General features: G+C 34.0%; 2 protein-coding genes across 4 annotated transcripts; both read right to left on the bottom strand.

Moving 5' to 3' along the window:
* Positions 1-883: 883 nt before the first annotated feature.
* On the bottom strand, positions 884-2,654 carry LOC108212528 (large ribosomal subunit protein eL34). 2 transcript variants are annotated; one of them, XM_064091506.1, is made up of 5 exons: positions 2,571-2,589; positions 2,437-2,540; positions 2,279-2,358; positions 1,274-1,383; positions 884-1,154 (listed from the first exon to the last, which is right to left on the bottom strand). In XM_064091506.1, the coding sequence occupies exons 2-5, from the start codon at positions 2,513-2,515 to the stop codon at positions 1,061-1,063; spliced, it is 363 nt and encodes a 120-aa protein (XP_063947576.1). In that variant the 5' UTR covers positions 2,516-2,540; positions 2,571-2,589; the 3' UTR covers positions 884-1,060. The 2 variants fall into 2 exon arrangements, with proteins under 2 accessions (XP_063947576.1, XP_017239745.1); XM_017384256.2 differs by having other exon boundaries at positions 2,437-2,654.
* Positions 2,655-3,569: 915 nt separating this feature from the next.
* On the bottom strand, positions 3,570-10,069 carry LOC108204718 (phospholipase D beta 1). Of its 2 annotated transcripts, none has more exons than XM_017374285.2 (11): positions 9,664-10,069; positions 8,529-9,558; positions 6,956-7,072; positions 6,026-6,220; positions 5,480-5,725; positions 5,321-5,389; positions 5,101-5,248; positions 4,845-4,993; positions 4,509-4,682; positions 4,198-4,395; positions 3,570-4,060 (listed from the first exon to the last, which is right to left on the bottom strand). In XM_017374285.2, the coding sequence occupies exons 2-11, from the start codon at positions 9,489-9,491 to the stop codon at positions 3,767-3,769; spliced, it is 2,553 nt and encodes an 850-aa protein (XP_017229774.1). In that variant the 5' UTR covers positions 9,492-9,558; positions 9,664-10,069; the 3' UTR covers positions 3,570-3,766. The 2 variants fall into 2 exon arrangements, with proteins under 2 accessions (XP_017229774.1, XP_017229775.1); XM_017374286.2 differs by having other exon boundaries at positions 8,529-9,563; positions 9,664-9,802.
* Between the last annotated feature and the right edge of the window lie 3,267 nt (positions 10,070-13,336).

The following is a 13,336-nucleotide window of genomic DNA, read 5'->3' as shown; positions in this document are numbered from 1 at the left end:
TAATTGGGGACTGAAACAAACCGGAAAAACCGCAACTGCTATCCATCCATTTGCTCGTTAGCTAGGCCTTCTTTATTAAGGATGTTTACACTTTCACTAATAAGAATACTTGTAACTTGACAGAAAACATATAATTCAAATGTATTTACCAGCATTGCGTTGCAGGTTTGCAGCATGTACAAAGATTAAACTGTTTCTGTCAACAGAGTTTCCAAACTTCCGTTGCATGACCCGGTAACAGGATGTTGACTGTTAAAAATACACCCTCAACAGTGACAGCATAGGGCTAGTATCAAAATCACTTATGCAAACTATAACAATTACAGAATCACACGTCAAAACATATCAGCATCTCTTGGGTTAAAGCATTGATTTTCCAAAATTTGACCAGAATCACCACCATTGGACTTGCTCTTACAAGATAAAATCAAGGTACTTGAAACGGGGGAGAATATAAAATTAAGATGTATTTGAGATTTGATTGGCTACCTTATTCAATTGAAGATGTATTTGAGATTTGATTAGTTATATTATTCAGTATTGTGTTGCAGGCTTGCAGCATATACAAAGATAAACCAAATGTTATGTAGAAAAAACCGCAGCATTCCACAGTAACCTCTCATCAAATGACAAGTCACAAGATACACGGTCACAAAAACACCATCAATATTGACGGCCTAGACTAGTATCAAAATTGCTTAAGTAACGCCCATATAAACATTAACATACAATAACTTTCAGGTAAAGCAGAGTTTTTCCAAAAATTAGTCCAAGATTAGTAAAGCATATAGTACAACTTAAGCTCAAACTACATACCATTCTGATTATCACAAATACTTAACAGCAGAGAAAATCAAACTTTAGAAAAGATGGAGAAATGGAATTGACCAAAGAGATTGATGCTTTCATGGATAATCTTAAACATCGGGGAAATAATAATTGCTCATTGAATTCCACATAACTTTCGGATAATGACGACAAAATAACTTGTAAACAACTATTCAAGTCAAAATTCCTTTTCAAAACACATTAAAACACTAATATAGGGTGGAAAACCCGCTTAACTTTTTGTGGACACCTTTTCTTTTAGCTTCTGAATCTTCAAAACTTTCTTCACAATCTTTTGCTCTTCCACCAAGAAAGCTCGAATAATCCTGGCACACAAAAATTGTAAAGTAAGCATATGGAAACTTGGCTAATGCACAAATAGGGCCAATAAATCTATAAAAATATAGCAAAACTATAAGAAAGGGGCTCCTCAATAAAAACAGACCTCTCTCTTACAGCTCCTCCAGATAATACACCACCATAGGCACGGTTAACAGTTCTTCGGTTCCTAGACAGCCTAGATCTCTTGTACTCAGCAGGCCTCAGATGAGGAATCTGAAAATGAACATGCCGACATAAGCACAGCATGAAAAGAGAAGCATTGAACACAAATAGAACTTATAATACATAAAAATCCATATCAAGTCATTACACAGTTTACAGGTCAAATAAGACATTAGACGGACCACTTTCAAAGAAACACCAGGAGCTTGGCATAACTGAACATGTGACAATGCAAATCAAGGAGACTAAGCCCTAAAAGTACGGACAAGGAAGTGAAGATAAATTCAAAACTTATGTCAAAATATCATCATTTTCATTTCTGTCATGAAAGCATACCAGAATTACCAGTATAAGTATAAAACTTATCTAAAGGGGAAACATGACAGTAAGTATTCAAGATATATACGTATGATTCATTAACGGACCCAATTGGCACCAGAGTTGTAAAATAAAATATCTAATGCCAGAACCCCTCAAAGGCCACATTACCCAATTCCATTTCTCAATTCTCTAATTTACTGTTCTTAAACACTAAGAACGGTTGTGGAATTATAATCTGCAAACATACTTTCATGACTATGACACTGTAAAAACCATACGAAATTCAAGGTATTATTTCACCTTATTTCCTAAAGCTTACACACATATTTGCTTAATGAAAAAAAAACATTTCAATTGTACCCTTTAAATTCAAACTAATGCAACAGATAGAATAGAACAAGAAACAAAACCAATTTGCTACTCGAACTATTCTAAAACCAAAACAAAAAGAATATGCGGTTTCTCGCAAATGATACCAACAACCTCAAACTAGACTGCAAATGATACCAACAACCTCAAACTAGACTACATTATTACAGTACAGCTTAACAAATAGAGATAAATAATCAGTAAAGAAGTATACAAAAATAAACATCATAAGATAATAGAGATAAAAATGAGTTACCCCTTGGATTCTCTTGCCAGTAACAGGGCATTTTGGTCCACTAGCTCTCTTCTTGGTGGTCTGATACACCAATCTCCCACCTAGACATTCAATCAAACATTACATACTCATTCATCATATATAGACACAATAATTGTGTAAGTATATAAGAGGCTTACCAGGGGTTTTAACAACCCTGTGCTGGTTGGATTTGGTAGCATAACTGTGGCGCTTCCTGTAGGTCAGACGCTGCACCATTTTCAATCTCTCTCTCTCTCTCTCTTTCTCTCTCTCGCGCTCTCTCTCTCTCTCTCGCTGGAAGGGAGTGTTTGTGTAGGCGAATGAGTGACTTGCTTGATCTTCGCTTGCCCTAGATCTGACGGCTCTCAGTGTTTGATTGGACGGTTTGGATTTGTTTATACAAGTATATAATGATTTTATTGACAAACAAAAAAATCCATTCGGTCCTGAAAAAAAAAAAATCCACTCGGTCAACTAATAAGTACTGGCATTCATTCTAGTAGGATTTTTCAATACTCAAACTCGTTAATAAGTACATCTTAAATTCATATTTGATATTTTATAATTTAAGTGCGATAAATCAAAATAATAATATATTGAGTTTTTGTATGGACTGTGCATAATAATTCATAATAAAATAAGTATATATAGATCGGTGTGAATATCACAAGATGAAGACTAACAGTAATTGGTGTTTTTAATATAAAACTTATTATTTTTAATTTGAATTTTTAAATCAAATATTTTGAGGAACGTAATTTTGAAATGAGTGTCGGAATTAAATTTATTTATCTATTATTCATAAAAAGAACCGCACACATTCTGAGAATGTGTTCCCCAAATATGTATTCTAAAAATAAATATCCCTTTTAAAATTCATTTTAACATTAGCTCAAAATACATACTCCCTCCATCCCAAATTAGATGGCCCCGTTGACTTTGAGCACACAATTTAAGGTTCATTGACCGCATAGATACGTGACTTATTTTTAAAATTTTATTTTTGCAAATAAAAATTAAAATATGAGATTTTCATTTATAAAAGAAAAAATAAAAAAATAAATTTCGAAAGTAGACGGTCAATGCACCTAAAGTTAGGTGTCCAAAGTTAACGGGGACATCTAATTTGGGATGGAGGTAGTACAATATAAATGTAGATCCGTCTATCGAACAAGAATTTGTAGGCTTCAAATAAGAATTTTTATTCGGTTTAGTAGAGGGCAAGGGCAGCAACAGTTGGCAGAAAAGGTTCATGTATCTGAAATTCATCATTCAAAAGCTAGAGACTGTATTACGGCAACAAACCTGAACTTATTTAGAAATAAATGTCAGCAGTCTATCCAAAATTATCGAATGACAAAACTGTTGTGTGTTTTAAGTAGATGACAACATCTACATTCGACACATCTTGAATGATATGATTCCATATACTAATAAAACTACAGATGCCTCGAATGAAAATTTATGCCCTCAAGGAGCTTTAGCTATTTAAATTGTCAGATTTTCTTGAAGCCCGGCAAACGTGCCCACAATGTTTCCGCCCATATCTGGAAATGTCGCGCAGCCAGGAAGAGGGCTCACCTTTCCTGTTCGATCCACTTCCACAGGGTACTTCATGAGATGACCTTTCATTTCAGTGACTTCCTCTGCTGCAAATTGTTTCCAGTTCAACTCACTCAGGTATATTACCCGTCTTGCACAATCGATGCTTTCTGGTTGCTCAAAGCATTGCTCGAGCATACCAATGTGCTCTGCCCAGAGTGACATTCTGTATCCATAGATCTGCATGTGGATGTGTACTAAAACTAGTCAGATATGTAATAAACCGACTTTACACTACATTCATCTAATTTAGACCAGTTTCTCGTGCTTAAGTTAGACATGAAAAAAAAAAATACTTATTGCAATATGATTAATACCTGTCCGCGTGGACTCTTACGTTTCCGTGCATAAGTATGATGAGGCTGATATGCACCCATCGCAATCTCAGTGTCTCTGGTGCCTTCTAAGGAACGCTGGTTGATGTTAGCAGACCCGAGTAATACATACTCATCATCCACTATCATGCCTTTTGAATGTACATAAATCATAAATCGTCGACTTTTTGTACTGAGTGCCTATGTACAGAATAGAAACACAGTTTAATATCAAACTTGATGAATGAAAGCTCCTGAAAGATATAAGCACGCTATTTTAATGAAGAGCTTAAGAAATAATATGCCAGACTTACTTGGGGAGTACTGGTGCCATTTGAGTTTTTGGCTTGAGGAACACCTGCATCTTGAGCCTCCCGATTACCAAGACAGAAGAAATTCAAGTAGTCCTGAGGCTCATATGTTTTATCAAGCCCCATCTCCACTAAGGCCTTGTAAATTACTCCATACATCATTTGCATGGTATTATGCTGCAAAATTTCAAAAACACCAACCAGTTCAGATGATGCAAGAATTTGCTCGTATCATAGCATTCACTATTAATGCATGAAAAGTTGAAGCATCTGAGCTTCACATGTAATTCTCTGTTATGTGTAAACAACTAAACATCGTCTCGTAATAAAGAACACTACCTGCCAAAATAAAATCCTCTGAGTAGGAGTACTTGTAGGGACACCCTCTGGCCACATAGGGACTACAATATATGCGCAAAATCTCTCATTTGCTTTAATTTTATTCACAATTTTGAGAGCGATTTCCATAGGTATTAAGTTGTTTGCACCTAAACAGAAGGGAAATCTTCAGGCATCTGAATTAACTAATAATATACTATACTAAAAGATAATGATTCATAACATATAGAGTATCTAATATATCAGAGCTATTTACCCAAGTTTTTGTAGTTGGACCAGTTATATGAAGAACCAAGAAAATATTGATTCTCGATATATATGAAATGCTGGGCAGAGCGAATGGCCTTTACATATGCCGTATGTATACTCATGTCTATCAATACGTTCTTCCCACATACCAGGTTCTGACACAAAACAGTAAGAGTTAGTTGATTCAATAAAAGCACAAAGAAGAAGACATATGCAAAAATTCTCACCCTTCCGGGAGCTTCTTTTGGTTCTTTGGGAAAACCTTTAACAGAGTTGGAGTCTATTGAACGGAAAACCTATATACAAATTGATCATGTTAAAAATAAGGGGGAGGATTAATGAATAACCAACACTTCTTAGCTAACAACTCCAATAAGATAAATAACCTGTGCATGCCAACATTCGGGGTCATCCTCATTCATGGATCCTTCAGTGATTCCCAGTATGTCAGGAATTCTTTCAATTCTCAGTAACGAATCATCATTCGATTTTTTTATTTTCTGAATCCCATGAGGCTTTGAAGCCCGCATCCATCTTTCCTCAAAGTTAGTGAGTATATCATAAGCTGCTGGACCATCAATTTGACTGTGCAAATCATGCCATGGTTCTCTTGGACAACCAACCGCAGGACCCTATTCATATGAAAAATTAAAAATTTTACATATATCTAAAATAGCACTCGGGATTTTTTTTCCAAGAAAACAAGTCAAAGTCTAACACACACACACACGCATATATGTAGAATGCCTTGTATGTTTAGACAACTCTGTAACGCATCCATCAGTTTGTACAGAAACAAAGATGTCAGTGAAGATGTGCAGCTTAAATTGTTGAGAAATAAATTTTTAAATGATATGTGGCTAACAATCATCCTCCGAAACGAATATAAGAGAGAAATATAATACTAACATAAACAGAAAACATATAATCACCGTGTAATTTGGATTGTGAAAGTCATCTTTGTGCACAGTTTGCAATGTTCTAAATATATGGTGTTGCGGTGTATCGTATCGCCCCATGCACAAATCAAGACCCCCAACAAATGCTACAATCTTCCTCTTGTAATTTCCCGCATCAGCATCAACAATAACTGTCTTCTGATGATGAGTGTAGATTGTTCCGACTTCCTGTATGCCAAAACACAGAATGAAGTGCTGTAGACAAATTCTGTATGTAGATGACACATTCGAGAAAACATGGTATAAAGAAGGCTAAGGATGAAACGCTTGCAGTACTGATACATATACATGTAAGGCCTTTTATATCTTACCTGACAGCAAAATAGAGACATTTCAAAACTCCTCATCTAGAATCAGAGATAATTTCTCCTTGTAATACAGAAACAAGTCCCACATTTGTACCTGGAAATTTGCTATGTTTTTACTTGAGCCCTTATTTCTACTATTGTTATTACAATTGAAAATTTATAATCTTTCGTCAAGACAATATCTAAACTCAAGTATCAGCATGCCAGAGAGCCTATATTTCGCTTGATGAATATATAAGTAATATCTGACAAATTGTGGATTCGTGCTCATGACTAATCCCACCAGTTAAACATTTACTGTGCACAACTGCACATCTCAGCAAAAAAGTTCAGGTATGTGAAACTCTCATCCCTCTTTTTGTAAATGACATAAAATGGACCGACACTAGAAATTATTTCTTTCATTTTTATTACTGTTATAAAAGTACACTTGGTTTTAAATATTATATGACCTGAATTCCGAGGTCTATATATAAAGTTCAGCCAAGCCAAAGTGCACATTTCACACTTTAAATCTTTCATTATATAGGTATAGTTCCTATATTATTTTTAATACTAGTAGAAGAGAAATAGCAACTAGTGATATGTATCCAACCTGCTTTTTGGCCCAGCTATGCCCCTTTCCAGCTGCTCGGGGACAGAGAAGCACTTGCACTGAGGAATGCTTGAAAAAGCGTCTTGTTTCCTCATCATGGGTTTGCATAATTCCTTCCTGCATATGATCATAGTCATGAGAACTCTTCAGTACAAACCTAGAACATTACAATAAAACAGAGATGTCCAACTGATGCCTGTTCAAGAAAAGTCCAAGTATATGACGAAATTAAGTTACCTATGACATCTAAGAGAATAGAAGCATACAACTTACACTTTACAGTACTGAAGAATAGGAAATCTTTCTCCTGTCCCATGAATTCAATTTTCATGCCATTTCCCATGTTGACATAAGAGATGGCATGCAAAAACTTTCTGAGTATAACATTAAGCTATTTGACAGATAAAGTCATAAAGCAGTTTATGTACATCTTTTTTTTCAGCTAAAATTTTCAGTGATCCAAATCACTCAGTTGTGCATGGTGACCAAGCAATATGGAGAGTATCAGAGTAATGACGACGAAGGATATGATATTGCAGAATATTATAATGTTCAGGATAGATATAATGTGTAACAAAATCATAGGGTAGTCCCTAATACTCTGCATAAGACCTCACTGGCATTGCCAGTACAGTTGTGAATGACAAACATCCATCTATGAATTATAATATCATTATTTTTCTGTCTTTCAAGCAAGCCCAAACATTAAGCACGACTACTTATATGCACTATCCTGTATTACATGAAAAATGCAATAGCGAAGAAGGAAAGATGGAGAAAATAGAACAATATACAGAGAAGATCATAGATGGTGCTAATTCCTTTTGGCTGTTTCATCAATAGAAGGAGAGTAACAAATGTGAATCATTACAACTTACCTGCAAAACATAACTCTTTTCCTTATTATATCTATTTATCATACCTTTTTTTTTTTCATCTCTTCCTTTTTCACTATCCCCAACTAAATTTCTCAATATTCCATTATGATTCAAAAATTGCAGTATATGTAGATTCTAAATATCAGAGATTAACTGTTCATAAAAATTTACAAGCATGACAAGTTCTCCGTGCATAGAAAGTTTATCAAATTGTTCATTTAAAATCTAAAGAACATGAAGTAAATATAAATAAGCTTCTTCACTAGTAAAAGGTTGTCACTTTATGTTCTTATATTGACAGTATTACAAAACATATAATCAATTAGCAATTGAGAGCCTGGATGCCTTCCAAAATGGGATTCATAATTATGGACTGGTGCATTGCATAGATCTGCAGCTCATAGATCGATTTTCAAGATCATCACAATAGTAGTTATATACCTTTAAAAGACCGCCAAAAAGACAACCATTGTTGCTGATGGTGTTTTCTCGAACTCACATGGCAAATGAACAAATAAAGATAAAGTTCTCACAAGTTAGTGATTTAATGTTTGTTAGGACCGAGCAGCAATGCAACATTCATCATGGGTTACAAATATTGATAATGCACATTCACCAGCATCAGCAGAACATAGCACAAGTTAGATGTATGACCTAATTAGTCATCAGACATATATTAGATTATCTGCTCTTACCGTTTTATAGCCCAAAATGCTCCTTGAAGTAGGATCATCCCATACAAGAAGCAGCACTCTGACGCCTTCCTGTGACTTTGTCTTGAGAAGGGATCCCAAAGTGGTGTCAACTTTATCATCAGTATCACGAACAAGTCTGACCAGATGATACACTGACCACCCGGTAATGTAAACAAGACGACGAGCCTGACCTATAGCAGTAAAAATATCACGCCAGCAACTTCCATGCACATACTGCTTACCGTGATCAAGCCTCAAGTTTGGAAGGGAACCATCTGGGACATGTGCATCTTGATAAAGTGTAACCTTTCCACCTCTCCTTAGAGGGAAATAAGTACCAGGAACGCCTTGATATTCTGGACCTGATCCAACCCCGCCGTGATAAAGGGGTACCTTTTCCATAGGGGTATACTGAATTGAAAGAGTTAAAACAGCCCCAGGTTTACATGCCTTCCCACTTGCATTGAGGATTGGAAAAGTACCCTCAACAACTGCACCAGAGTATAATTGCTCGATAGGGATCCCGACAGCTCCCATGATCTGAGAACCCACAACATCACTGTCTTTAACAGCAAATTGCACTTCTGCAGCATGATGTGCAACAGGGACATAGAAATGCTGCATCCACACAGGGTTCTCGCTATTACTGATCACAAAAGTTCTACCAATCACAGCATTAGCCACAGAAATTGTGACATAAGGATCACTTGTTATCTTATGAGACACATTCCCTTCAAGCTTTCCGCTTAAATTACCAGGTAACAGGCCAAACATGTCCCCTAATTTCTTATGAAACAGGTCCATGTTAGGAAGGTTCTTAGCTTCTTTTACCCAAATATCCAAATTTCCATGTAACAACAAAACCTTTAAAGAAACTTTAGAGGTCTTAAATGGCAAAATTTGAACACCTTGGCCATGATTTGAGACATCAGATTGTGAATGTGCAAAAACAGGTTCAGCCATCTAATTTGATCCTCCTCTGAATATGAACTTCCTGTAAGCTACACTGATCTGCCAAACTGTAAACAATCTGTACTGACACAATATTCAAGCAAATTAAGAACTCAAAACAAAATTTTGACAAAAACCCTTTTGCTAACTATAATAAAATTCCAAACTTTAGCAAAAAAATTACCAGAAATCAGGCAAAGAAAGCTGAGAATGCTCAAATAACAAAAGCCCAGATGATCCAAAACAAATTCTTGGAAATCTAATAAAGAAAGAAAGAAGGGTCTCAAGTCTCAACTACTCTTCTTCTAGATGGAAAACATGTAGGTGGATTTTGTTATCACTAAGGAATTGAATGAGTAAAAGTCTGCAAAGAGTGAAAAATGTGGAATTGCAAAATTGTACTCTATGATGACCAGCAGGCTCAGGTTGAATGGAGTGATGGCTCTGAATATGCAAGAATTATTATTAAATAATCAATCTTAAAGTGGGTTTAATAAATTAATATTGTGATCTACAAAGACATATGAGAGCATCAAGATTTATTAATGCATCATCGGTTAGAGTGAGTCAAAAACTGGCTTTGTTTTCTTGATTTGTCCGTCAACACAAAGTCTATAAAACGTGTCTTCGCCCACGTAAAGTGATAAAAGTACACCAAATTGGCAAATTTTATTAAACGGTGGATTAAAAACCTTAACTTCAAAAGTTCCGCGGAAATTCCTGTTTCATCATCCATCTAGATCTTGTGGTCCTGCTCCGGCCTAACCTTTCTAGTTTCTACTAGAGCATGTTTATCTGAATTTAAAATGAGGATTTTGAAAAAATTGTGTTTGTTTGATAAAGTTAAGATTGATTTAAAATTAGAAATAAATCAAACATAATTTTCAGTGACTTAGTTTTTAAAAATAAAAAAAATTATTCATAAATTAAAAATTACCCATAATTTATTTTTATTTTTATTGTTATATTTTTCGTAATCCATAAATCATTAATTTAAAATCATCAAAACAGACATTTAAATTCTCAATTTAATACATTAATAACGTAATAAGTTATATTTTTAAACTTAGTCCTCATTAGAGTAAAATTAAAAAATATGTTATCACGATGAATATTGTGTTTGAGTGCTGCAGGTAATGGATTAAAAAAAAAAAATTCTTCCTTTTCACTTCTAATGAATTTATAAGATTTATAAATCTAATTATTTACCTTACAAGAAAATCCAATTATTCAAGAGCAAAACCAAAACTCATTTCTTTCTTTTTTCTTTTTGACAATGCAGGCTTACATGCTTTACAAATTAGTATATATTCTAATAATTCTCATTTCTTTTCAAATTTTGTTACATGACATTCAAATTAATTTCATTTTTTTTGAATTTAAAAGGGGAAATACTTTGCTCATAAGCTCGACACTCTGTATCTTTAGAGCACCTCCAACAGACTCTTTTTTTTTTCTTTTTTTTTTTTGTCACAAGATACTTTCTCGTATAACGAATTGTATCAGAATACAAGAGCTGCTGCCAGGAGTTCCTTTCGTTCAAGAAAGTTTACCATCTAACCCTCGGACATGCAAAGATGACCGGGGACACTTAGACAATAAAGCTTTAATGTTCGATAAGAAAACACCCCTAAAGGTTCCGCTACCATCCTTTCTTCCACTCGCATACCCTGAAAAAACACAACAAAATAAAAGAACATAATAAGTTCTTACATACAATAATAAAATTCTTATAAACGATAATGAAAAAATTCAAACAAACTCATAATTTAGAAAAGTTTATGAAAATAATATCACTCTAAAGAATAGGGAAATATAATATGAAAATATATGTAAAACAAGTCAAAAAATCTACACCAAAGAGACGATGAGATCTCTTTGGTTAGATACTTAAGAAAATAAATCTAAAATATAAATCTCATTAGAAAATAATTGATGGATATAATAATAAAAATTTAAAATATAAATAAGAAAAAAAACTGAAATTAAAATATAGCTAAGATATATCTATTCAAATAAATGACAAAAATCTTGTCATAAGATGCGATTTTAGCTCAAAATCATTATCAACACGATATATATTTGGTATACACCAATAAAACAAACAGCCATTAATGCCGCAGTAATACCTCATTAAGGCACAATAAAGCCATCTTTTATGACCCCCATGAATAATGAAATTCAGGTACAAAAATTAACCATAAAGGCTATCAATTAATCTTTAATGAGGAAACAAAATTCAAATCATATCATTAAGAGAAAAGTCAAATTCCACATATAAATGAATTTAAATAAGTCAACTTACCATTCAAAAAATACTAAAATTATGATCTACAATTACTAGTATTAAAACCTAACAATATTCAAATTACAAAACTAAAACTAAAAACAAGCAAAAATTTAGTTAATTTGAAAAATCTAATTACACCACACCCACTAATTAGGTCACCATCTCCCCTACAACCATCTAAGAACTGCAAACATCATGAACACTAGCGAAACAAAGAATCAAAAAAAGATATAGAATACCTAAAAAACTGATCATATAATACAAGATTAAAAACACATATCCAAAACTACTCAAAATCGGACTAAAACGGATGAAAAGATGAAGTTGTATACAAACCAATCCATACAAAAATAGATTTAAGCCCACAATTATACCGAATCATGAAAAATGAAATATGAATCAAGTCATAATGTTAGGTCCAGATACGATTGTAGAAGGGGGGGTTGAATACAATCGTCACAAAATAATCGCGGCGGAATAATCTGATTGGAGTTTAACTTGTTAATCAGATTTAAATTAATTAATATAACAATTTTTAAGTCGTTATATAATTAATATGGTTCGTTTTAATGTCCACTAGTTCGTAGAATAAATTCGACAGGATGTATTCTAGTTTAGTGATTAAAACAACCGAATGATCAAAGCACAGGAAACTGTGGATTTAACGAATAGCAAGTTACAAACAACTTGAAAGTTTACAAGGCAATGAACATTGAACAAATGAAGTGGTGAAGCCATATATATAGGCAAACCATTGAACTTGTATGACAAAGCTAGGCATGACAACCCTTAGGAAGCTCTATGACAATTACACAAGTGCTATGACAAAAGGTATGACAATTACAAGCATTGTCATGGCACAAATGAGAAGGTATGACAATCTAAGGGAAGGTATGACAATCAGAATGACAATCAGTGGGAAGGTATGACAATTACAAGCATTGTCATGCTGATTTTGAATAGGTATGACATCCGTATGACAAACGGTATGACAATCATGGGAAGGTATGACAATCGAACCTTGGAGGCTAAGTCATCAGGTGGTATGACAAACGGTATGACAATCCAAGGCATTGTCATACCTTGTGACTTCGGTATGACAATGATCAATTGTCATGCCTAAGTCATTCGGTATGACAAACCTTTGGTTTGTCATGCCTCCTGACTAAGGCAGAATGCAAAGTGCGGTATGACAATCAATTAGATTGTCATACCGTGCTCAAAAACCATATTACAATTGATTTTTCCTATATAATTAATTCAATAATTATCCACTTAATTATATTAATTATATAAATTCATAAATTAAATTAATTCGAGTGTGAATTAATTTAATAAATAAATTACATAACTTATATAATTATTTTGAGATGTGGATTAATTAAAAGAATAATTATATTGAGCACAGCTTCAGTAGCAGGTCTTCTGTCTTCCTTTAAAAGATCTGATTCTTTGTCTTGATTGAACGACCACCTATTGTTGATGCAGAATATTTAATCTGAGTAGCTGACACACAAATGTACTGTCTGGTTCATCTGTATCTAGCTGAATCAAATATTCTTTATCA

The sequence above is a fragment of the Daucus carota genome, chromosome 1 (genome assembly GCF_001625215.2).
Source record: "Daucus carota subsp. sativus chromosome 1, DH1 v3.0, whole genome shotgun sequence".
NCBI classification, from domain to species: domain Eukaryota; kingdom Viridiplantae; phylum Streptophyta; class Magnoliopsida; order Apiales; family Apiaceae; genus Daucus; species Daucus carota.
This window is presented reverse-complemented; position numbering and strand designations above follow the sequence as displayed.

Bases quoted from the DNA above. Each gene is read 5' to 3' on its own strand.
- LOC108212528 (XM_017384256.2), bottom strand. From the start codon at position 2,515: ATGGTGCAGCGTCTGACCTACAGGAAGCGCCACAGTTATGCTACCAAA. The intron at 1,384-2,278 runs GTAACTCATTTT...GTTCATTTTCAG, and splicing joins CTGGCAAGAGAATCCAAGGG to ATTCCTCATCTGAGGCCTGC. The intron at 1,155-1,273 runs GTCTGTTTTTAT...TTTGTGTGCCAG, and splicing joins GGAGGAGCTGTAAGAGAGAG to GATTATTCGAGCTTTCTTGG.
- LOC108204718 (XM_017374285.2), bottom strand. From the start codon at position 9,491: ATGGCTGAACCTGTTTTTGCACATTCACAATCTGATGTCTCAAATCAT. The intron at 5,726-6,025 runs GTGATTATATGT...TCATATGAATAG, and splicing joins TTCACAATCCAAATTACACG to GGTCCTGCGGTTGGTTGTCC. The intron at 4,061-4,197 runs GTATTAATCATA...ATCCACATGCAG, and splicing joins GTAAGAGTCCACGCGGACAG to ATCTATGGATACAGAATGTC.